We start from the raw sequence: 24,165 nt of genomic DNA on the forward strand, positions 1-24,165 counted from the left end.
CTTCAGCTCAGCACTGGCCATGTGGGTTTCTGCAGGGAGGAGATACCAGGGAGTCATGAGCTACATGATCTAGTGGTCCAGCTACACCAGCACTGAATTAAAGCCATGTTCATCCTCCTTATTTTGTATCCAGGTTCTTTATCTAAAATATCACAGTTTCTGCTAATTCTTACTGGCAGAGTGACTTGTTTGTTTGTTTTTGTTTTTTTTTTAAAAAAAAGCAGTCTTTATCTTATCTACAGATATTTTCTCCCAGCTGTCAGGGGAAGTTGAAAAGCCTGGAGTGTTTGACATTTCTGAAGTTCCCACTTTTAGTTTTACTTTGCTAGAAATTTCTCTAGCTGCACAACTTTTAAAGAGTGGTTGATATTTCTGACGTGAGAAATTCCCTTGTGATTCTGTATGAAAACAGTCTGCAAAATATGGTTTAAAATCTCCAATACATGGAAAACTGTTTTTTATTTAGAGTAGCATAAAAACTGAAAATTTAAAAACTCTTCTGTGTTCTCTGAAAGCCATCCTGCCATGTAATGCTATTACTGCATCTCAGTCATGTGAATTTAATGTGTAACCACATCAAAAACTCAGATGTTTGAATTAGAAGGACTTATGGACTGATGAGCTGAGGAACTCAACAAGCAAAAGAAGTATTCTTTCTTTTCAACACCTTTATACTGACAAGCACTGAGTATTCTTAGTTCTGGTTTGCTTCATTGGGCAGAGAGGTACTTCACAGCTTCCAAAAAAAAAAAAAAAAAGCCCTACTTCCAAATTTTATCCTCCATCAATATTCAAGTCCATATGTTTTGGTGCAAGGCGACAGTGTCTCTGAAAAATGCATGGTTTCAGCTGCTCTGAGGAGTGAAAGATTGGAGCCTCCCATTAAGCTGCTGTTGATTGCATGGAAATTACCTGCTGGGTGGTTATTTTCTTCAGCTGTGAACTAATGATTCGTTTTCAGGTTGATTATTTAGCTCATATCTCAATGGCTGTTTTTCTTAGGCATCTTGGCTCACAGCTTTGTGAACTGGAAAAGCTGATAGATAAAATGATGATTGCAGAGTTTTCAACTTATGCTCGCAATGATTTAAATAGACCCCTAGAAGATGATTGCCAGATTCTAGAAGAGGTATGTCTGTTATTGAAATAAACTGTCTGATGAATATGTTTGCATCCTTAACATACTTAATTAGCACCAACTAATTCACTCAGGTCCCTAGTAGCAACACTGTAATTTTAGACTATTTCTCTTCTCATCCAAACCTTCCCCCGCCCCTTTATTTTTGTGCTCGATAAAATTAAATAATTCTAATTAAACTCAGAACTCTCATCCAGCCCCACTTTAGTTTTTCAAAAATAATCAGTTCACTTTTCTCTGTTATATGTATCCCGAGTTCACTTTATGAACCTCAGCATGTAAGTGGAAAAGAACATGGACTCTCATTGACTTGGCTGTAAAATTTCAGTTTTGCCATGAAAGCTGATATTTGCATGTTGTTCTCATTCTGTCTCCCTATGCTTTTATGGGTGCTTATATCAAGCATATGGCTGCCCTGAATACATGCTTCATTTGCAGTATATATATATATATTCCTCATTCCTCTGAAGATGATAAACATTTGAAGATTAAGCTGTTGTGATTGCTCTCTAGCCTGGAAAAGATTTTTCTGGATTTTGCCTGTACTGTTCTTCAGTAATTACTGGACCCAAAGAACTGTTCAGTCTTGTTTCATAAAATGTAGTGATTGGCAATAGCAGTGAAATACACCCATTTTGGCCCTATAGTTTCTTCCCCCCTCTGTGCTGCAGTGTACCAGCCTCTCACTTGGGCTGTATTTAGTGTCAGTCTTGCTCAAGGTAAGGAAACTCGCTCATCATTAGAAATATCCATGGTTTTAAGCCTTAGTGAATGAGCCCAGCTAAGGAATAGGCAGGAAAGGGGGTGAGAGAAAGGAACTCAGCTGATATTGCCACAGGGAACTTTGTAGAAGTAAAGCATGGAATTAGGCTCGAGGTACTGGACTGATCTAAATGCTCTTCACTGTGTTTGATACATGAACTTTCTTACTGCTGTGCAATTTCTTAAAATTGTTTCTTGCCTTCACTTTAATATTTTTCATGTATTTTTTTAATTTTCTTTTTTCTTGATAGGAAAGGCTCGTATCTCTAGTCTTTGGACTTTTAAAACAAAGGAAGCTAAATTTTTATGAAATATATGGAGATGAAATGATTAATACTGCAAAGAACATAATTAAACAGGTAAGCCAAACATTTCTGATGTATCTGACAAGCCTCAACCCCTTACAAATTATTTTTTTAGTTGTTAAGAACAGCTCTGATGAAGTTTTTTGGTGGCTGATGGTCTCTCATTTACAGCAGCTGAGCTTGCAGACACTAAGGGCTTCCTGAAGCACAGAGGTCTGTTTGCAGAAAAGACTTTTTGGAAGGTGTAGATAGCATAACCACACTCCAGTTTTCTCAGTATAATTACAGTTGTTCTCAGCTTTCTCTCAACACATGGCTCTCCAACAAAACAAACACCCCTAAACCACACCAAAAAGCCTGACCCCCAGTCCTCTGAAAAGCAAACTCCCCAAGTTCTTGGTTTAAACACATAAAAGAGAATCAAAGAACTTGCCAGTTGAAAGAATCGAATTCCCAGCAAATGCTACAGAAAACATTGCTTGCCTTAATGTTAACAGAGACCTAGCATAGGCACATGATTAAAAAGCTGGATAACACCCTTGCCTTTTTCTGAGAGAGCAAGGTGAAGTAATGAAGAAAACCAGCTAAAACCAACAATTGAACAAAGTTCAGGTTATATCTTTGGGGGAAAATGCACGGGCTAGTTTGGGTAGTGACATGACAGCTTTTGTTTGCAAACAAAAACATAGACTGAACTTTGAGTGTGTTTTTGGTACTTTTAATTTTACTCATCTTGTTTGTTTGCACACATATGTGAGAATATTGTGTAAGAGGTGGGTTTTTTCCCTAAAGATGCATAGTTATTTTGAGAGTTATGGTCTGATGTGCTGTGAGCTCCCTCTGACTTGTATCTGGGAGCTAAGTGTCTGGGAGATAGGTGCTGGGTTTGCCATCTCCTGTCCTCATAGTATGTAGTCTGCTGTCCACAGCTGCATTGTGAACTGGGTTGGGAACCTAGTTTTAAGAAGTTTGGATTTATTTTTTTAATATTGTTATTTGAAGGTTTTTGTTTTAAGCCAGAATTGGCTCTCCCAATCCCCTTCACATTGCAGTTGTTCTGCTGGGAATATTTGTCTTCATGTTGAATTTTTTTGGGTGTCACCTCTGCTTAAAAATAGGCAAAGTTTAATCAACTTGCACTGTAAATTTCTGTTGAATAAGGAAAATAAGACAGGATTGGAGTATTTCTGTGTGGTTTGTGCAACACTTTTGTGTTGTGGCCCATTGTCTCATCTCTTAGGGATACTTTTCCTTAATGAAGAAAACTGTTTTCCTTCCCACAGCTCAAATGTGCTTCCTCCTCAAATGCATCGTTGGGCTGTTTTGGTCAGTGCTTTTTAGAAGCTGTCTATGGCCAGGCAGGTGAAAGGGCAGAGGTTTGTAAGCACTGAACAGACAGTTCACACACAGTTCAAGGACAAAGTGTGTTCTTGAAGAACAACACACCTGTTGTTCTGCAGGTGTACTGACCACCATTACTCAAAACACAGGTAAAATCTGTGATGGCAGCCCTCAGTCACCATTGGGATTGTACATATTTGTTAAAGGCAAGATGAGTTCCCATGCTACTGACTCATTTGTTCAGATTATTGATTGGCATTTGGGAGAAAACACCTTTTTTGGTCTGAATGGAGTTGATTTGTACCTTGGGCTTACAAGTAGTGTGAAAACAGATCAGTGAAATGGCTGTAAAACAATAGATGTGTTTGGAATGAAAACAGATTGTTCTGGAGACCTGAAGAAACTGGCTAGTTTTGTGTGTACCAGGTGCTTTTGGGGGTTTCTTTTGGGGTTTTTGTCATTTGTTTGTAGAGAAACAAGTTGTTGAAGTGATACAAATGTGTCTTTATTTTGTTATTTTACTTTACCTTATTTAACTTGAGGATTGTTGTGTATGTTATGAAACTCAGCAGTGGTTAGAAAGAAGCTAAGATCTTTTTTTGTTTTGTTTTTTCCCCCTTAAAATTTGACAGTGTGTGGTTAATACGGTATCGCAGATAGAAGAAATAGATACAGAAGTGGTTGTTAAGTAAGTATGCAGCCAGATTTTTTTTTTTTTTGGTGGTGGGTGGGGATAGGATGTTTTTTTAGCACAGATAAATTTACTGTTCTAATTTTTGCTTAAATTTCCCTATAGTTAAGGATTATCCTTCTCTTTCATCTTAAACCTCTACTTCTGTCTGCCTCTGTGTGGATACTGTGTTCCCCTTCTCATTCAGATTCTAATGTTACCTTAAATTTAACTTTAAAATAAATAATAAAATTCTGTGAATCTCACTACATGAACCATATATCTCTTAAATATATATCCACTTGAAAGGATTCCCTGTTGTCATAATCCGGGATTTTATATTAAGACGTGTCAGTAGTTTCAGTTCCTCCTGTGTGATTGAGAACAGGAACTACCCAGAGATGAGACCAGACAGCTTCAGTCTTAGAAATGGTCCATCAGGAACCTCACAAAGCCCAGGAAAGGCAAATGCCATGGCAGAGATGGAGATGGAGTCAGGCTCCTCTCAGAGGTGTGCAGGGGAAGGACAAGGGGCAATGGGTGCAAGACGAAAGATGAGAAAGGCCAGAAAAATCTGTTCCCTATAAGGATGGTCAAACACTGGAATAGGGGCCCAGAGAAATGTGTTCTGGGACATGGTCAGGCTTTAAGTGGGCAGGGCCCAGAGCAACCCAGTCTAGTTGGACCTGCCTTGAGCAGGGCTTGGCCAAAGGGGCTCCAGAGGCCCCGGGCTCCAGAGGCCCCGGGCTCCAGAGGCCCCGGGCTCCAGAGGCCCCGGGCTCCAGAGGCCCCGGGCTCCAGAGGCCCCGGGCTCCAGAGGCCCCGGGCTCCAGAGGCCCCGGGCTCCAGAGGCCCCGGGCTCCAGAGGCCCCGGGCTCCAGAGGCCCCTGCTAGCCTCTGTTTTTTCCGTGGCTTTATGATTCACTTGACTCAGCAAAGTGTTACCCCAAGATAATAAAAATAGTCCAGCTGATAAAGCAAAGTGAGTGGCAGAATCTACATGGGATTCATGTCCAGACTGGGAAAAGACTGGGCACAGAGTCATTTTTAAACATTGGATATTTGGTCACTATTCTCCAGTGTTTACTATTCTCCTGTTGGGTCCTAACTGTATTACAGGGTTTAACTTTTGTTCTGTCAATGACTTTTCTGCCCTTTGCCACAAACAGCTGACTTGTACTTTAATAGCAGAAGTGGTCTCATTGCAATGCCACAAAATGAGCTTAATAACACAGCTTTTGTAACACTTACGAAATATTTTCATTTAATTTTTTTTGTGATTTTTGTTTTCCTCCCACATGATTTGTGAAAGTGTTATTAACCCCCCCCCTCCCTTGTTGGTAAGACATACTTATGCCAGGGAAAAGTACATTATGCATAGGAAAGAAAACAAATGGTAAATGTGAAGCTTTCATTTTTTTATAGTGTTGTCTCATTTTGTATCCCTCCTTTCCCATTCCACTTACATGACTGTTGTTCAGGTAATGTCTGTTGTTCTGCCAGATAGAAGTCTGTATAGTTTTCCCTATATTTACAATTTACAATTCAAGTTAGAGCATGTGGTTTTTTTCTTTATGTGCCAGTAGGCATCATGGCCAGCAAACAGTTGCTGTTTGCTGAATACTGCTCTTTTTTTAGGCTTGCAGACCAGATGAGGATGATGAATTTTCCTCAGTGGTTTGATTTACTGAAGAATATTTTTTCTAAGTTCACAATCTTCCTCAAGAGAATAAAGGTAAGACATTCACTTACAAAGAGCTTTACACAGTTCAGGCATGAAAGGGAATGAAGTTACTTTCCATTTGGAGTCTTAAGGTGTTGGTTTTGCTTGTAGAGTTCAAACTTCTGATTGAAAGAGGGAAATGTGAATATTGGCATCCAGGGCAAAAATGATTAGTGCTAACAAAGGGAGCAGTGGCAAAGAGATAATACCTCTTTTTGCATGATTACATCTATTTTAGACTGCTAGGGATTAGGACAGAACTTTTGTATGTGTTAGATTGGTGAAAGAAACCTCATTCTCAGAAACATCTGATATTGGTTCCCATCAGATGGATGGGTCTGCCTCCGAATACTAATTACACAATAGAAAATAAAGCCAGGATTTAGTTTAATTTTGTGGGTAAAAGAAAATCTCTTCCTAGCACGAGCTTGTGGCACAGGGTTTTGTTATAGGGTTTTTTTGTAATAAAAGTTATATTTTATTCTAGGCAACGTTAAATACTATCCGTAGCGTGGTTTTCTTGGTTCTAGACAAGAACCAAAAAAACAGAGACCTGGAGGACACCTTACAAAAGAACTCTGCCAAGGAGAGCTTGGTGGACACCGAAGTGGCTTATCTGACCCACGAGGGCATGTTCATAAGCGACGCGTTTGGCGAAGGGGAGCTCCCGGCCGGAGCAGCTGACACTACCTCTCAAAGGAACACCTCCCCAAACAGTGAGCCCTGCAGCAGCGACTCGGTCTCTGAACCCGAGTGCACGACCGATTCCTCATCCAGCAAGGAGCAAACATCCTCTTCTGTTACTCCAGGAGGAGTAGAGATGATGTAAGTGAACGTGGTGCCCGTCTCCACTTTGCAGCGATGGCAGGAACAAGGTGTGAGGTGCAGGCAGTTGTTTCTAATGATACAGTACAAAAATTGACTTTGGAGGAAAGTGCTTTTTAGGTAGGTGTAGTGAACCTCCACCATCGCCATCAGAGTGCACTGCTTCCAGCTCACCTTTGTTTCATTTATTTGCCTTGTTTTCACCTCTGTGTGTAGGTGGTACAGAGACTGTCACTTGTTCCTTCTGCATAGGCTCTTCTGGGGAGGCCACTTGTGTAGAGAGCAGGAGAGATGCAAGTCCAGCCTACATGAAAGACAGATTGCCGTCCCTTTGGCAGGCAAAATCATCTCTGTTCCCTGTCCATGCTCCCTATGGCAGTTTTTTGTGTTGTTTTTTTTTTTTTTTTTTTAAGCTGGCTTCATGGAATACACCTTGATAAATTCTAGAGAAAAATCTCCCGTTTGTCGTTAATCATTTGACTTGCATACTTAAATAAATAAACCCATCTCAATGCTTTGGTTCCATAAGCAGTGCTGCCCTGAGGTACTCCAGACTCCAGAGGTGTAATCTTTTGGCATCCTTTTGTGCATGCCTTATGGTGGAAGAGAAATGAAATGTGAAGAGGAGTCCAGGGCTACAGGGAAGAGGGGAGAGAGAGAAAGAGGTTGGATCCAAACTAGTCTGGAGCAGTTTGCCAAATGTGCTAAAAATACACCACTCAGCTAGAGCTCTTGAGGAGCAAAGTTGTTTCTGCAGCTGGTTGCATAACTTCATTCTAAAATGAAGTTGCTTTATCCCTCTTCTGTTTTTTATTGCACCTTTGCTCTGTGTTTGGAGCAGGCTAATAAAAATACACAGAACAGTGTTAGCCCAGTTGCTGCTCTGTAGTGTCCCAAGTTTTCTCTCTCCTCTCATACTGTCAGTCCCTTGAGCTGGACCAGAAGATTGTGATCTTCACTCGTGACATGAGCCGTGAACGGCAGAGCTGAGCTACGTGCTGACCTCAAAACAGTAGACAAGTCATACAAGCTTTTTAAAAACAACCAACTTAAGAGCCTGAAGTCTAAAAAGCTCATAGAACAACAGCCTATGGAGTAAGGTTGGGGGGAGTGCCAAATATCTATATTTTAGGCCTTACACTTTCATCAGAAGAGAAATGCTGTATGTTATCTGTCATATGGTTTGTGATGCTCAAGTGTTACAGGAGCTAGGTAAATTTTAGCTCAGTAAATGTTAATTTTATTTATTGTATTAGTAATGACTGTATCCGATTTCCTCTTAGACCATTCATAGCAATTAGAATGTGGATTCAAAAAAGAAAAGGATGGGCAGTTATGCATTTCCTCACTACAGGGACTGACATGACATTGACAGCAGCTTAGAAGATCCCATGTGTACAAAGTGACTTTAGTGATTAATTGACTGTCTGCATTTGACAGTCACTGCAAGGCTCTTTCCTCCTTCAACATGTGTGCAGAAATACTGATTTTTTTCTACAAACTGATGCTCAGTCTACTGGTTCTGTCATTTGTAGGATCGGTGATGACATGAAGCTGACTGACCTGGAACTAGTCAGGCTGGCAAACAATATTCAGGAGTTACTTTATAATGCCTCTGATATCTGCCATGATCGTTCAGTCAAGTTCCTCATGGCAAGAGCAAAGGTAAGGAGCATGGATCAGACTGCTGGTGGTGTCTCATTCTTAATGGGAATTTGCTCCCAGGGTTTTGAAATGGCACTCACGATGGGAGTACGGTAACTGCAATCTACCTTGTCTGTCCCATATAGGGTTAAATGATGTGCCTCTTAAAATACTAGTAACCCTCAGATGCTGACTAGTTACTTCTTTACATCTCTAATTTTTTTTTTTGTGGTGTTTTGTCTCCTTACAATGGTTTTCTTTGCATATAGGATGGCTTCCTAGAGAAACTGAATTCCAACGAGTTTGTTACTCTGTCTCGCTTGATGGAAGGCTTTATCTTAGATACTGAGCAGATCTGTGGCAAGAAGAGTATGTCCTTACGAGGAGCACTTCAGAGTCAAGCCAACAGATTTGTGAATAGATTTCATGAGGAGAGAAAGACAAAACTAAGGTATTTCTGGGTAGAAGATCTTTATTGTTCTTCCATGGATGATTTTGTCAATTGTATGCCAGCCAAACACAATCTTTTGTTGCCTAGAGCACTAGTAAGCCTGTTATACTTAAGAGCAGGGGGTGAAAAAACTGTATTAAACCCCAATTATTTCTAAGTGGTTTAGACTTTTACTGTTTTTGTAACTTGATTTCTTCAAACTGTATTCTGCAATACTGTTCTAAGGACAGTAATGGCTACAGAAAGCACACAAGACTAACATTGAAGGGCCACATGGCTTTGTCTCAGAAGTTTAAGAATAATTCACTTTCAACTGTTTTCTAAAACAAAAAAGATAAAACTAAACCACTTGGGGAACATGCATCAAGTCTATTTGCTTTCGTCCATCAAAAACTGTAAAAATTGAAGTATTGTATTTGCACATTACTTCATGGACAATGATCTCATGAAGACCTTTATTGCCTAGTGTAGTTTTTTGGTCCCTATGACAGATTGAATGAACAAACTGTGAGGTCTCTAGACCAATGCAGTGTTGTTCTGTTTTGTTGCTGCCCATTGTTGGACACCTCCTTCTGATGAAGATGACTAGCACAATGTTCTGGGACAGTAGCTTTTTAAAAATTGTTGTAGTTTTGATTCCACAGCATTACAGGCAGGAGAAGCATCAATACAAGGCTTTTCTTTCTCAGCCTCCTCTCTTTTGTGTTTATAACCAGCCTGCTTTTGGACAATGAGCGCTGGAAGCAAGCTGAAGTTCCCGCAGAGTTTCAGGACCTTGTCGATTCAGTGTCAGATGGCAGAATTTCTCTCCCTGAAAAAAAACCAGCAGGTGTGTATCTTGCAGAACTACTGTGAAATGAATTTATTATCAGCAAATTCTGCTAGTGAGTGCTGATGGACATATTGTGATGCCACTCTTGATCTGCATTTGCTCACTGTCTTCTGGGGGCATCAGAAGGAAATTGATGTCTATTTTCTTTTTTTATTATTATTATTATTTTTTTTGTCTCTTACCGGTGTTGAAACTTCTTGTCCTGACCTTGTCCTGTCCTAAATTATTTATTTATTTCTTGAAAACACCCAGAAGTGTTAGCACAGGGAGGGAACTGCCTCTTTATACAAGTATTCCCAGTGTAGAGGCTTACAGTCTTTGCACAAATTCAGTCTTTTCCGAGAACAAACCACTGAAGAATTGCCAGGGACTGAGGAGCACGTGCATGTGCTCAGCCCCTCTTGTGTGAAACAAAGCTTGCTCCTTGCCACTGCTTCATCTGCCAGTTCCAATGAAAGGCAGCATGCCATGTGGCTGCTCATGGAAGGGAAAACTCACGTTCATTCAATTATTTACCTTGCCATAGAAACCTCATTTGACCTCAGAGAAGTCACTTTTTCTCCTCATGCCCTATTTCCCCTGTGTGCGATGGGAATACTTAATGTGTTCTTACCTCGTGGGGAAACTCATCCAATATTGCAGTGAGGGATGTGTGTGAATATCTAGAAAAGGAAGAAAACATACAGAGAGGGGGAGAAAAATGGCCATAGATTAGAAGAAAGAAAGTACAGTGATGTCTTGGTAGAGAAACCCTTCCAAAAGGAATATTAAAAAACAGATACAGAGAGTGTGTTAGTAATAATCTCTCCAATTATGGAACACAACACCAAAATACATTTGTCAACCATTGCTCTTAAAATAACCTCTTGCAGCTCCCTTCAGGAAGATAATTTAGCATGAAAAACTGCATCAGTAAGAGCTTCTATGAAGCCTGAAGAAGTGATTTGCAGCTAAAATATTAATATACACAGCAAGTGACTTGAGAATGTATAGTAGAAAACCTAGTGACTTTTTCTGCTTTATTTGTAACCTTTTTGTTACTTGGGGTTTTTAAGACCATAGTGACTGTGGGACGTTGTGGAATTTTTGACCTAAAATCACAGCAGATAATAATGTAACTTTGTGGGTTGTAATAATTATGATGGGCAATCAAGTATCTAATTAATATTGTAAAAAAAAAAGAGCAGTGTTCCAAAGACTGATTGTGGGTTTTTTCAAACTTTAACAGGTGAACATTGCGTTTTTATAAATAACATTTTTTGCCCTTGTTTTTGGTTGAACTCATTCCTTTTCCTGTCTTGCTAAAATGTCTAGCTACTGAAGAAAGAAAGCCAGCTGAATTCCTTATTGTTGAAGGACAAAAATATGCAACAGTTGGGTAAGATGCACACTTTTCTCTTAGCAGTGGGTTAGTTGGCAAGAACTTCTTAGTAGAACTGTGATGAATGCTAACAGCTTTAGCAATCTTATTTAAATTGGAAATCCCTCTCCTTTCACAGACTAGTTTCTCTTTAGTTCCCAAACAGTTATAAAAGCTCTTCTGTACATTAAAATGCTGGTTTTCCTCTGAATGACTTGGCTGAAATTTATGATTTTATTTGAATTTTTTTTCCATTATTTCATGAAAACACATAATTGTGAAAATACACGTTTGTCTTCGTAGCACACAGTTATTTCTTATGTAGTCCAAGTATCTCTGGCAAAAATCATAGGCTCCTGGAATAGTTTGGGATGGAAGGGACTTTCAAAGGTCATCTAGCCCACCCTTCCTGCAATAAGCAGGGACACCTTCCACTAAACCAGGCTCTGAGAGCCCTGTCCAACCTGACCTTGAATGTTCCAGGGATGGGTCACCCTCAGGGCAGCCTCTGCCAGTGTTTCACCACCCTCACTGTAAAAAATTCCTTCCTTATATCTAGTCTGAATCTACCCTCCTTTGCTTTAAAACTATTACTCCTCGTCCTGTCACCACAGGACCTACTGAGAAGTTTGTCCCCATCTTTCCTCTAAGCCCACTGAAAAGCTGCAGTAAGGTCTCCCTGGAGCCCTCTTCTCCAGGCTGAACAGCACCAAATACATGAGTCCGCTACTGAAAAATTGCTTCTCTTATTCAGAAGGAGAAATGGGCCATCTCAGAAGCTGCATACACTGTTTCTTGGCATCCTGGTTACTTTGAATTGGAAAGTAATTTCTTAGAACTGGTTATATCAAAGACATTTTAAAATATACGATACATACTTCTTTCATTTAAAAGCATGCTGTGTTTCCCAAGACTGTGAGGCTTAAGCATTAAATATGCATGAAAGTGTTTTTTTGGGGAGGGAGTAAAACCTGGAAGATCTCACTCCCCAGAGTCCTCACATCAATTTACCCATACTTAAAAAAGTTGTGATGTGCAGAATGTCTTGGACCAGCTGTCATTTTATGAGTTGCTTCATGATGATGCATCGTTGTTCAATAAGAAGCAGAAGCTGTGGCTGAGAACTTCTGTGCCAGCCAACTGATATCACTGCAAAAGAGCATTTCAGGTCGTGTGGGAGCATTGCTTTAAAGGATAAAATTTACCTAATATATGATGTGTTTGATGATCCATCTCTGCTCACTTGAAACTTGTTACATTTAGCTCTGTGAAGCAATTGTGAGCCTCATGGTGCAAATATTTGTTTCAGTTCTGCACACTTTTACGTGCAGTTTCATTGTATAAAGGCATTCATCAAAAATGCCTTGATGTTCACAAAGCATTCTTCAGGTGTGTATTTTTGGCTGACTTTTCATCATCTCTCTGCACTCTACTGCCTAAAGGAAGAAAGACATTTAACTCTTTGAAATGTTATAATATCTACTCTGAACATTTGATCTCGCCTCAGTTTTCCTGCCTTCTGTGTATTTGAATTCAAAGGAGCATGCCTGCTCTATGTGGAGCCTTCGTAATTCCATCCAGTAGCTCCCAAATTCTCCAGTGCCTGCTGGCTTCAGGGGAAATTACAGGTGTTCAGCATCTTCAGATATTTGGTGCTATTTCTTCACAGCTGCTTTCTCTGTTTGTGACTCCTTAGAATTTATTACTTGTTTTTTCAGAGATTTTTCTCTGATATAAAATACTTTTTTTCCACATACTTCCCTTTGGAATGAGTATTCATTATAACTATCTTTATGTATGCCTTCTTTTATATTTTACTTCTACTTCACATTAGTTAGTGGGTTTATTCAATTCTATAATTTCTAGCATTGGGTAGCTTTCTATCGACATGACTGGCCTGTGTTTGATTTTTTTTTTTTCAGCATCTTCTGTACCCTGAGATGACATATTTGGCTGTTTCCTCTCTTGTAGGACAGTATTGCTGCTAATAAGAATAATCCTTGAGTACTGCCAGTGTGTGGATAACATTCCTTCCATCACCACTGACATGCTGACCCGCCTGTCTGATTTGCTGAAGGTATGACTCAGGATGCACCACCTGTGCAAAGCAGGGGCAGTCAGGGTGGACAAATGTCTTACTCTCTGTAATGCCCCTGGGTTTTTATAATTTCATATAAATTATCTAGAAATCATTGTGTTTTCTACTGTGCCATAAGGAAGCCTTTTAAGTCAAAGGCATTAAAGATACAATTTGTTGTGGGAATTAACTTTGGGAGGGCTGTCTTTCCTCTTGGTCACCTGGAATGTTGGAAATCCCATCTAGCAGTATTTGTCACAGCTGCCTGTCCATCTACACCAACCACCCAGGCTGGGTGTGTGATTAATGCAGCTGAAGAAAAAGCAGGTTGATCCCAGATGCCACAGAAATATATCTTTATTGAGGAAGGAGAACAAGTCCCTTGGTTTTTTACAAGTCAGTAGAGTTATAGTCAGTAGAAGCATGAAAAATAGTATGGGATGAAGCTTCTGTTGTAAAATGTAAAGATGATAAAACACCAGGACCTCTTTCTCATTTATTTCTCACTAGAGAAGGGGAAAGCTGGTGAAGCCCAGATACTGCAAGGTAATATTTGTAAACAACAATAAAAGGAGCACATTAATGCACCTTAAAACTATCATATATATATATATGCACACACATACATACATATATGTATCTGTATAGGCTCCAAAGCCTAGCAGTTAATTTATGTCAAGACTTTCACTTGTGCCTTTACCCACAAAGGTTATATCAGGTATTAGAGTTCTGAACATGAACATAATCAATAAAAGATAACCAGATTCTACTCTCCAGAAGTATATTTTACTTTTGTTGATGCCAGGGAAGGGGAAACACGCTCAGGGAGATGGACCTTTAAATAATTTTCCTGTTGGTAGTTCTTATTTGAATAACCAGATGCAGGAACGCTCCTCCTTGCAATTGTCATTCAGATTCATCTACAAACCTTCCCCTTTAAAACCACTGTCCAAGGCAGATCAGTCTCTTTGGGCCTGCCCCTCTTCACCTCTCCTTCTCCAGCTGCTGCTTCTCTCAAAAATTGCAGCACCCTTTCACAGGCAGGTAGAATAGCAGCAGATGTCTCAAAACTTGACAAGATTTGCATCTCTTTTACTTCCCTGTCCTTACCTTATCTTGTAGCTCTGCCATTTGTGCTTTACTTCTTTGTGTTCAAACATCATGTGCAGTTTAATTATTGTATTTCCTATCTGTCAGCAAGGTGCCATCAATTGGAGAAACGTCAAGAACAACTAGCAGAAACAAAAGCTCATTTATTACACTCTGAACAAAATAGAGCCACTCGAGATGTCCTGGCAGGTCACTACCCTTTTTTTTGACAACAGTCAGAGCTACCAAACTGTGAGGGTAGCAAGAGCTAGACTTTGTTGTGGTGGAAAATGGAAAGTGTTCCATTTCAAGGTATTGAAATGCCAGGCAGTTTTGAACTGTGGCTGCAACCTGAGTGAAATGACACCAGTGTATGGGCAAAATCATAGAAACATTTAGATTGGAAAAGACCTCTAAGATCAATCGAGTCCAGTCACTAACTGAAGACTGCCAAGTCTGCCACTAAACTGTGTTCTCAAGTGCCACATCTACACGTCTTTTAAATACCTCCAGGGATGGTGACTCAACCACTGTCCTGAGCAAGCCTGTTCCAGTGACAACCCTTCCAGTGAAGAGATTTTCCCTAATATCCAAACTAGACCTTCCCGGTGCAAATTGAGGCCATTTCCTCTTATCCTGTCACTTATTGCTTGGGAGAAAAGATCAACCTCCACCTGGCTACACCCTCCTTTCAGGGAGTCGTAGAGATCAATAAGGTCCCCCCTGAGCCTCCTTTTGTCCAGGCTGAGCCACCCCCCACCTCCCTGAGCTTCTCCTCATCAGACTTGTGCTCCCAGACTCTTCCCCAGCACTGTTGCCCTGGAGTGGACTACACTCCAGCATCTCCGTGTCTTTCTTGTTGGGAGGGGCCCAAAACTGAACACACATAGTTGTAATTAATGGATTGTTTAGATGGTGCAGACAAGAGAAGGCTTGTGGCCACGTGCTGGGCGCAGAAATGCTTTCCTCCCAGCAGGCACAAGGAGGGGGTGTTGCTCTTTTGCTGCTTCCTCACTGCTCTGTCTGCAACAGGCGATCTGGGAACAGCGTCATGCCCACAGAAGGTGGGGGAGAGTGCGTGTGTCCATCGTCCTTTACAGCCAGAGTTTTTAATGGTTTGCCTCACAGTTAACACTAACCTGAGCTAAATATCTCAGAGGAGCTTAGGCTGTGTGAGACACATCTGTCTTCGACTCAGTGGTTCTACTTCTAAAGTCTACCCAGAGGTGTAAGAAAAGGTCTTGCTTTTCCAGAGGAGGAGATGATGTCAGACAGTTTCAGAGCCTGACCTCTGTCTGAGAGCAGGGTAGGTATTGCCTCTCTCAGGTCAGGGGCCACATGTAGCTCTGGTTCGGTTGTGGTATGAGGTCTGCTCTTCTGGCCCTGCATACACCACTGGCAGCCCAGAGCTGGGGGTGTGGGGTTCATGGTGTGTTCTCTGGGGGCCTGCGTTTTGTGACTGACTCCAGGCAATAGCCAGAAAAATTATTTCTTCTTTTTACCCAAGGAGTGCTTGAAATTTTGGGTTTGCTCTTGTATTATCGTGAAGCAAGACCTGTGAAGCAGGATCGTACCCCCCTAAAAAAAGGAGGTCTATGTGAGGGAGATCCTGTGTGTTGCAGACACAAGCTGCAGGGCAACCTTGTCACCATTTCTTCTGAATCTTTAGGTGTATGAGAAAGGGTCAGCTCTGTGTAAGTTTTGCCTCCCAATTTCCAGCCCAGTGTCAATAGACAAACATGTTTAAACATGAGCCCTGGGACTTCTGCTTTCCATTCAGTGCAGGGACAAGAGCAATGGCTCTTCTACTGCCTCACCCGGGCCAGTCTGGAATATCTGGTGTCCCAAGCTGGGTGATGAATCAGAATTCCAATATAAGGCAGAAGATGCTGACAGAAATTGTCTTACTATCCAGAGATTTGGGTGGCCTATCAGAGTGTTTTACACATCTACTGAAGAAAACTGGCAAGATCCTTACCCTTTTCCCCATCCAAGGTCCTGGTTTGAGAATTCTGTTTTATAGATTTGTAGTACAAGGTGTTCTTGTTACGGCTTTCAAAGGAAGGCTGAACGTGGTGAGTCTGCAGCAAATCTGTCTTGCTGCTTTTTTTCACTTGGAGAGAAGCTTCACCTAAAGGTCTCTTAGAGAAGCAGAAACTAGTCCTTGAATTGAAATCACTGGGTATCAGTGTTTTTAAAAGCAATATTTCTGCTTCCCGTTGCTGAAGCACTGCCTTGAAGTGCTTTACCATAAGCTGAGTCAAAAAACACTGAACCAGTGACTACTGAGAGTGGTAAAAAAGTTCCTTTTTAATTAATAGTCATGGACTCCTCTGGAGTAAGAAATATGTGAAACTCTGGAACTGGCTTTCATAATAATTGTCTTACCTTGCAAAATTCCGTTGATGATATTTCTAAACTGTGGTTATGTATAGTTGATAAAGAGTCAGCATGCATTTTCATTGTCTTTTTCTTTCTCACAGTATTTCAATTCTAGAAGTTGCCAACTAGTGCTTGGAGCTGGTGCATTACAAGTTGTTGGTTTGAAAACAATCACTACAAAAAACCTAGGTATGGATTTCTATATTTAAGAGGTCAAAGCTTGTTCTTCTGCCTGTTAAACCAAAATGCGAAAAAATCCCTGAACATTTATGATGTTGTGTTTGAGTTTTGGTGCCGTGCATTGACACAGAGGGTGATAAGACCTTGCTGGTTACCTGCCTGGACTGCTTTGGCTGCTCAGAAGGCCTGGGAGAACCGAGTGCCCTGTTCCATGCTGCAGAAAAGTCTTGACACACTATTCCAGACCTCCAGCTTTAAACTGTCTCCTGAAATTAAGAGCCTTTGACTGATGGGTTGAAGCAAGTGTCTGAACTTACAGTTCCCATGTTTCAGGGTGTCCTGATTAGCAGTCTGCATTTCCCTTTTGGAAAGGAACAGCTTGAGGAGAATGAGTTGAGAGGCTGCCCCTCAAGGGGCTGTGGGCTACAGCTGGGTCCGGTTTTTGCTGCAGAACGCTTGGCCAGTGTGGTGACCTATGTCACACTGTGTGTCCTCCTACTGGCTCAGGCCTTGTTGGACTCAGGGTAAGCTCAGTTTTGCAGATCATGTTGGCACTGCAGCAGAAGCAGGTTCAGGACATGTCAGCACTGGCAGGGCAGAGTGTTTCTGTACACCACAGCAGAAGAAACATTGATGCCTTGAGAATGTGATTCCTGCGGTTAGGTGGATGATGAGTCAGGTCTTCTGAGATCTCTCCAATGTCTTTGTGTGCCCAGGGCTCAAAACGTCAAGTAAACACTCAAAGCCTCTGGGAAAATTAGTTCCTTATCCCATATCTTTCCGAAGCTGGGTGTGAATAGCCAGGTACCAGTCTGGCATCTTCACTGGGTGGGGTTTCCCAGTGGAAACAAACAGACTAACAAAAAAGTGATAAATTGTGTCCGATCTGTTATTTATGTTAAAGGAGATACAGTCCATACAAAATTACTCTTCCTGTGCAATAATTACATTATTTTTCTTTCTGAATTTACAGCCCTTTCTTCACGTTGCCTACAGCTCATTGTACACTACATTCCCATTATCAGGGCTCATTTTGAAGCTCGACTGCAGCCGAAGCAGTTTAGCATGCTCAGGCATTTTGACCACATTACAAAGGTAATTCTTGTGGCATTTCCTAATTAAACACAAAGTTCTGCTTTTCAACTGTACTCTGAAGAATATGAATGCCATTAGAAAATGAAACCTGCTTTCTTCCCTTACAGGATTATCACGACCACATAGCTGAAATTTCAGCAAAGCTCGTTGCCATAATGGATAGCTTATTTGACAAACTATTATCCAAGGTAATGATTTATGGAAATAATTATATACTCTCTAAATTGCAATTGGAAGTCTCGCTGTATGCAGCCTAGATGTTTCAAATGGAGTCTTAAACTTTCGTAATCAGGACTTGTTTGAACTTCTTTAAACTGTGTAAACAGAAAGCTCTGTGCTGTTCTCATGAACATATTTTGTGTTAGCATTTGCCACTGGGGCATCAATCACACAAAAAATAAATTTTCCATTGACTCCTTCAGCAGGAAGAGAAATGCTTTGGCTGGCACAGATGCTCAGGTGTTCAGGAGCTGAAGTGCTCTCCTACCACTGACAGTTCTTGTCTGCAGCCAGGCTCAGCAACTCCCGTTTTCTGCTCTTTCCAGTGGTGCCTCTTTGGAAGTGGGGAGGGTGGCATTTCCAGCAGCTGAGGAAACAGCAAAAAAATGCTGAGGAAGAAGAGTTTTTGGAAGGGAAGGACCAACCCATCTATTGGGCTGCAGGCCTGGGGACTGGAGGTCTGTGCTCAGCAGTTCCTGCTCTGCAGCAGCATTAGTAGCTGTCCCATGAATTGCTTTTAGTGTATTTTGCTTTTTGAACACTCCTCAGTGGTTCAGTCTGGTCCTGGGCTGGATCTACTCACTGTGACTCATGTTAGGGTGGGATACATTGAGAGACCTCCCCAGGATGGGACCTCCTGGGCCCACGGATCCGACAGATAAAGTACATGAGCTGTTAAACCTTAGTATTGTGCTTTGGATCTTATGGTCCTTGGGGGGAAAAAAAAAAGCTGTTTCATGAGAGAAATAAATCAATTCTTTAGTGACAGATTTGATTGATAGGCCTGGGCTCATGAGAAGCACGGGAACACAGGTAGGGGACAGGCTGATAAGAGCTGCAGCAAGGCAGCTGTAGCAGGCAGCATTTCTGTCTTCCTTTCTGTTTATTTTATGTTGTGCTTTTTCATTTCATCTGTTTGTTTTGTCTATCAAATAGTGTTACCTAAATTTAGGGGAGGAAAAAAAAAAGGCCGAAAGCATTTAAGTCGGGATTCCCTGCCCCTATTATGTTTACTTTTTTAAAAATGTGTTTATGCTCTTTTCTGAAGACAAAAATGGACTGCTGTTTTTTTGGGGGTTTTATCCCCCATAAAAATAGCTGTCCTGTGAATTAACATGGCTTTTTGGCCACTTTACCCCGTATCTCTTGAGAGTAGAAGACAAATGCAGGTATTTACATCATTGATACCAAACAAGTTAGCCCACAACAAACCAGTAACACAGTTTATGTTCTTGATGACAGTTAGTAAGAACTCATCCCTTACTGTCCTTCCATCTTTACAGCCTATTCTCCCCTTGGGAGCTGGCACAAGTTATAAACTGCGAGTATTTCTGCCCTTTAGAGCTCTTAAGGGCTTGAGTGACAGTCCTTGGCCCACATGAATGCAACCCACAGAGTCCAGGAGCAAAGGACACCATGTGTTGATTTGCCACCATTCCCACTATACCCCATCATTTGGCTCATCTCGTTCCTGAAATAATGAAATCTGAAGGCTGTGAAGTGCAGAAACCCAGGAAATTTGCAAATGGGCATGTCAGTACAACCGTGTCAGTGTGTTCTTGGGGTTATATGTTTCTCTGAGAGTCCTGAGCATAAAATGGTCACCTGCCTTGAGGTGAACCAGTTAGTGAGTTCCACAGCAGTGGGTGTCCAGCACGCTTTGAAACCAGGAATTGCATGATCCTGCTTTTTAGGAGACAAACAGTTTGGTGCAGCAGACAGGAGATACCAGGAGACCTGGCACTTGGGTAATATGAGCAAGTTAGTTCTGAGTTTCCAGGCTATGCTTTCCCCTGGGAGCTTCATGGAATGTCCTCACCCAGTGCCAATGTGTGGAGGAGGTTCAGCGACACTTCCCAGCAGCTATCTGTTATCCTTGACAGGAAGATAAAACGGGAATGGGGATATTGAACAGTGGAAATAATATAATTAAAGAATGGAAAATGCTCATTCGTTTCCATGAATAAGTGTTCACGGAGAAAACCCAGTGCGAGTTCTGAGTTCTCTTGGAGCTTGGTGTCTTGTGACTGTTTGGATAGAAGAGCAGTGAATTTTTGTCTGATCCCTCGTGGTGTTACATGCTGTTGACCTCAGCTGGAGATAAAATGGCCAGCACCTTGTAGGGTTTCTTCCTGGGGCTGCTGCTTTTCCCTGTGCCCATGAAGAGTTTGTTCTGGCTGTAGTCATGTAAGAGCCTGCCAGTTCCCTCTGGCTTTACAATGTGCTGGGAAGTTGGAAATAATTTCTTGCTTAACTTCCTTGTCTCGAGGCATGATCCTGCATGCTGGGTGGTTGTCCCTTGGAGCAGTAAGCACTATTTTTCTGCTACTTGTCCTGTCAAAATTAGGTCAATGGTTTGGCTTTACCGTAAAGATTTTCTCAAAACTCCTCATTTCTTTTTCTCCTGTCAGGATAAACTTTGTTCTCTTTTGCAATTCAGGCCAGCAGAAGAGCAAGCATCTCCTCCAATCTGTTTGTAAATTAGGTAGTTGTAATGATTTGGTTCTTCCCTGTATTGTGCAAGGCTCTGTGGGGAAGTGTCACTGTTCCAAAGATGACCTGTCCAACTAGAATTGCAGAGCTTGTTTCACTGTTCCTGGGAGAGGATTTCAGTGTTTCTGAAATCCTGGTCAGATCTTCCCTGTCCGGAGTAGGGACATAAGCATTTTGTTCCCTTTGTAGCAAATCTCTTGCCATCTGGTGTTTTCTAGTGGATTTCAGGCACTAGGAGAAGGGATGTTTTTTACTTTGCTTTCCAAGGTATTTCTGCAACACTTTTGTGTGGTTTTTGTTTGGTGGTGTGGTTGCATTTTTTTTTATGGCCAATGATGAGTTTTTAGGAGTTTCCATTTCTTGATGTTTTCCTTTCCTTGATTCTTCACAAATTTGGATGTACGTGATCCTAGAGAAGTAGTTTTCTCTCATGAGTTACTCGAGGAGCATATTTCTCAGAGGTAGAAGTCCTTGTCTGTCATTGACTCATCCCAGTCTGAAGGAGAGGGCCAACTGCATTGGGGTGGCTGGCACAGAGATTATTCTCTCCGCATCTGTAATTCGTGGCTGGCTCAGTTCATGCCCAGTGACTGTTTTAATTTGTGATGTGCTAAATGAACTTTGATTCTTGATGGCATTAGCACAGCAGAGCTTCAGGTGGCTGTTGGGAACTCTCCTATATAAACCATTTTAAAGTCGTAGGAAGGAGTAACTGGTTGTGTGTTTATTTCCAGTATGAAGTGAAAGCTCCTGTTCCTTCAGCATGCTTCAGGAATATCTGCAAGCAAATGGCAAAGATGCATGAAGCTATATATGATCTCCTTCCTGAGGAGCAAACTCAGGTGAATGTTATTTTTGAGCCTCATCTAACACCTTGTTTGCAAATGTACATGAACTCAGTAACAAGAGGGACTTTATGTGTGGAGAGGGGAATTCTTTTTTGAGTGTTTGTGAAACCCACACGTTAAAGGGCTTGGCAGCAGTCATGCAGACAGCTTGGGCTGAACTGAGGGAAGTGTTTGGATGTGTAGGGAGATGAGACACACAAAAAGAACAGATTTCAGTATTTTGAGCTGCCTTTTAATGTCTAGAGAGGACAATCTTCAATTCAGGAATTAGTGCTGAAATTCTACACAAATTGCAACACTTTAGGGCTCAAGTACAGCCCTTTCAGAGGATAATTCTGTAATGCTCAAAATCAGTGGCTTCCAAAAGTCCCTAAATGTATTATGCACCCAAATTGTACCAGATGTCCTTTTCCAGTATTTTGCTGCAGTTATTGCTACTGCAGAGTTGCAAAGGACAGAAAGGGCTGATCCAGTCATTGAATACACCAAGTTGTCATTTGTTTTTCACATTAGATTAAATGGTCCCTTCAAACTGGTTTTCATATTTTTTCTTGGAAAAACCACTTTAAGTGGTTCTAGTACAGGAAAGAGATTTTTTTGTCTTCTAGCCTTCATACCAGTTGTTAGATTCTTCAAACAGATAAGAAAAGTTCATGCTCCTAATAATGTGCAAAACAAAATTAGTAAGGGAGGGTATGTTCTGTCCTGTGTGTTACAAATTGTATGTTGGCCAGAAAGATGAGGAGGCCAAAGGACTGGCAGAAGGAAAAAAAAATCACATGAGTTGCAAAAACAAAACCAAAAGTTAGTGGCTGAAGGTGCTGGCAGCGTATTCCCTCTGTGGAGGCAGTGATGCAAGCACAGGGACAGATCCTTACTCTGGTGCTGTGGTTTCTTGTAGATGTTGTTTTTACGAATCAACGCAAGCTACAAGCTCCACCTGAAGAGGCAGCTGGCCCACCTCAACGTGGTCAATGATGGAGGACCTCTAAATGGGTATGTTGGGGCACTCTTCTTTTTTTACTGCTCAAATAATCAGGCATCGTCTCCTGCAAGAAAGTCGTGATTGCAGAATGCAGCCACGCTCCGTGTTTTAGTATGTCAGGTTTGGAGCTTTCTTACAGTAAAGGACATGACTTGTGCTGTTCCACAGTAAGTAGGAGTGCAATCCACCTGGTAACAGGTTGGGAGGTGGACATTGTCAGACTGGAAAACTGCTGTAGGTTCCTCAGTTCATGGATTGCTTTTTCTCCCTTTGTGTGACAGCAGCAGACACAGTTTAATTCACATGAATTACGCGATTCCCGAAGCAGTTTAGAAACATGGATGGTGACTCATGGCACTGGCAAAGTAAAAATAGGAAAAAGCAGCATTTCATCTGTGCAGTGAACAGCTGCTCTACAGAAATGGTTTTTACAGCAGAACTAGATTTGAAACAGAGCTCTTCCCCTTTCCTGCTCCAGCCCAACCCTCTATCCCCAAGCGGGTCAGTGGTGCTTCTCCTGAGGGTGCCTGGCTGTGCCTGATGTCCCCACCTCCCAGGAAAGCCTACAGCCTTTTGCAGGCTGAAATGGTGGGGTTTATATAATCATCCTTAATGACCTCAGGGGGGTTATGTGGTGTTTGCAGTGTAGTAAGGGTGAAATTCAGTTGGCCTACTCATGTGCAAGAAGAGATTGTCGTAGGTTAAGGAAGTTAATGTTTCAAAGGTCGCTGGAGTGAAAGAGTTTTGTTCCTGTCCAATTTGTCCTGAATTGTCCTGCTTGTGTGTATTCTTCTTTGAGATAGTATTCCTCTGTGAGAGGGTTTATCTGAAATGGTTCTCTGTACTTGGTGTGTATTCACAAGGTGACATCCTGTTGCCTTTGGTACTTTATAAAGGTATTTGTGGGGTGAGGCCGCTGCAGCCCCACTGAAGTGAGAGCACCTGGAGTGTGTTTGGGGTATTTCACACTCGGATTTGCAGTCCCAAACACTGAGCTGTGCTGTCTTCATCCTGTGCTGTCGGGTTTGTTTGATACTTGTGGTCGGGTGGATTAAATGAATCCCTTTTTGACAGGAGGGTTGGGGCAGGTGTTCTGGTGACATGCTGGGGTGTATTTCCCAGCAGGCAGAAGGTCTCAGCTGGCCCAGGAATTGTGATGGCAGCAGTTCTTACCTCAGACACAGCTCTCTGGGAGCACATAGTTGGGGCTGTTTGAGAACATCAAACACTGGATGTCACTCGCTGCTGTTCCAGCAGTCTTCATTGACCGAGTTTTTACCATGGTTTTCTGATCCTCCTTCTGTTTTAAACTGCTTGTTTCTGTAGTAAATAGTAAAAATCCAGTTCTGTGACTCCTGCTTAAGTTTTTAATATGAAAATACAATTTGTGTTCCTGCATCTTGCTAGCTAGAAGCATCATGACTCCTGACATTTCAACAATGTTTGAGGGATTTTAATTCTGTATAAACTGTTACAATGTAGCTGTTACTTTTTACATTATCCTTAGAATCATTACCCTCTAAAATACAGAAGTTAATGTTGCAATAATTAATATTCTTAGTTTCAATGGAATTGGGAGTCCAAATCTAGATAAGCCTGGGATTACAGCAAGAGAATAGAAGTTTTAAATGCCTAATTCCTGCTGAGTTTTCTGAACTCGTGGTTTGATCTCCCTTCCCTAGAACTAGTTTTATGCCCAGCAGTAATCCTGTTATGGATGATCACTGCTGTAAAATAAACCACAGC

The 24,165-nt window shown here is 41.5% G+C and overlaps 1 protein-coding gene across 3 annotated transcripts in view; it reads left to right on the forward strand.

Annotated features, from left to right (window-relative positions):
• The window catches only part of VPS54 (VPS54 subunit of GARP complex), a 47,910-nt gene that overhangs the window by 22,129 nt on the left and 1,616 nt on the right, over positions 1-24,165 (forward strand). For all 3 annotated transcript variants that reach the window (XM_064647654.1, XM_064647655.1, XM_064647656.1), the window contains 15 exons: positions 1,003-1,129; positions 2,152-2,259; positions 4,179-4,234; positions 5,855-5,951; positions 6,427-6,764; positions 8,300-8,429; positions 8,678-8,859; positions 9,576-9,688; positions 11,006-11,069; positions 13,023-13,128; positions 16,701-16,788; positions 17,753-17,874; positions 17,982-18,062; positions 21,321-21,428; positions 22,336-22,430. In XM_064647654.1, the coding sequence (XP_064503724.1) occupies positions 1,003-1,129; positions 2,152-2,259; positions 4,179-4,234; positions 5,855-5,951; positions 6,427-6,764; positions 8,300-8,429; positions 8,678-8,859; positions 9,576-9,688; positions 11,006-11,069; positions 13,023-13,128; positions 16,701-16,788; positions 17,753-17,874; positions 17,982-18,062; positions 21,321-21,428; positions 22,336-22,430 (1,815 nt within the window). The remainder of the gene's footprint in view (positions 1-1,002; positions 1,130-2,151; positions 2,260-4,178; positions 4,235-5,854; positions 5,952-6,426; positions 6,765-8,299; positions 8,430-8,677; positions 8,860-9,575; positions 9,689-11,005; positions 11,070-13,022; positions 13,129-16,700; positions 16,789-17,752; positions 17,875-17,981; positions 18,063-21,320; positions 21,429-22,335; positions 22,431-24,165) is intronic.

Source organism: Pseudopipra pipra, chromosome 3 (genome assembly GCF_036250125.1).
Source record: "Pseudopipra pipra isolate bDixPip1 chromosome 3, bDixPip1.hap1, whole genome shotgun sequence".
In the NCBI taxonomy this organism is placed as follows: domain Eukaryota; kingdom Metazoa; phylum Chordata; class Aves; order Passeriformes; family Pipridae; genus Pseudopipra; species Pseudopipra pipra.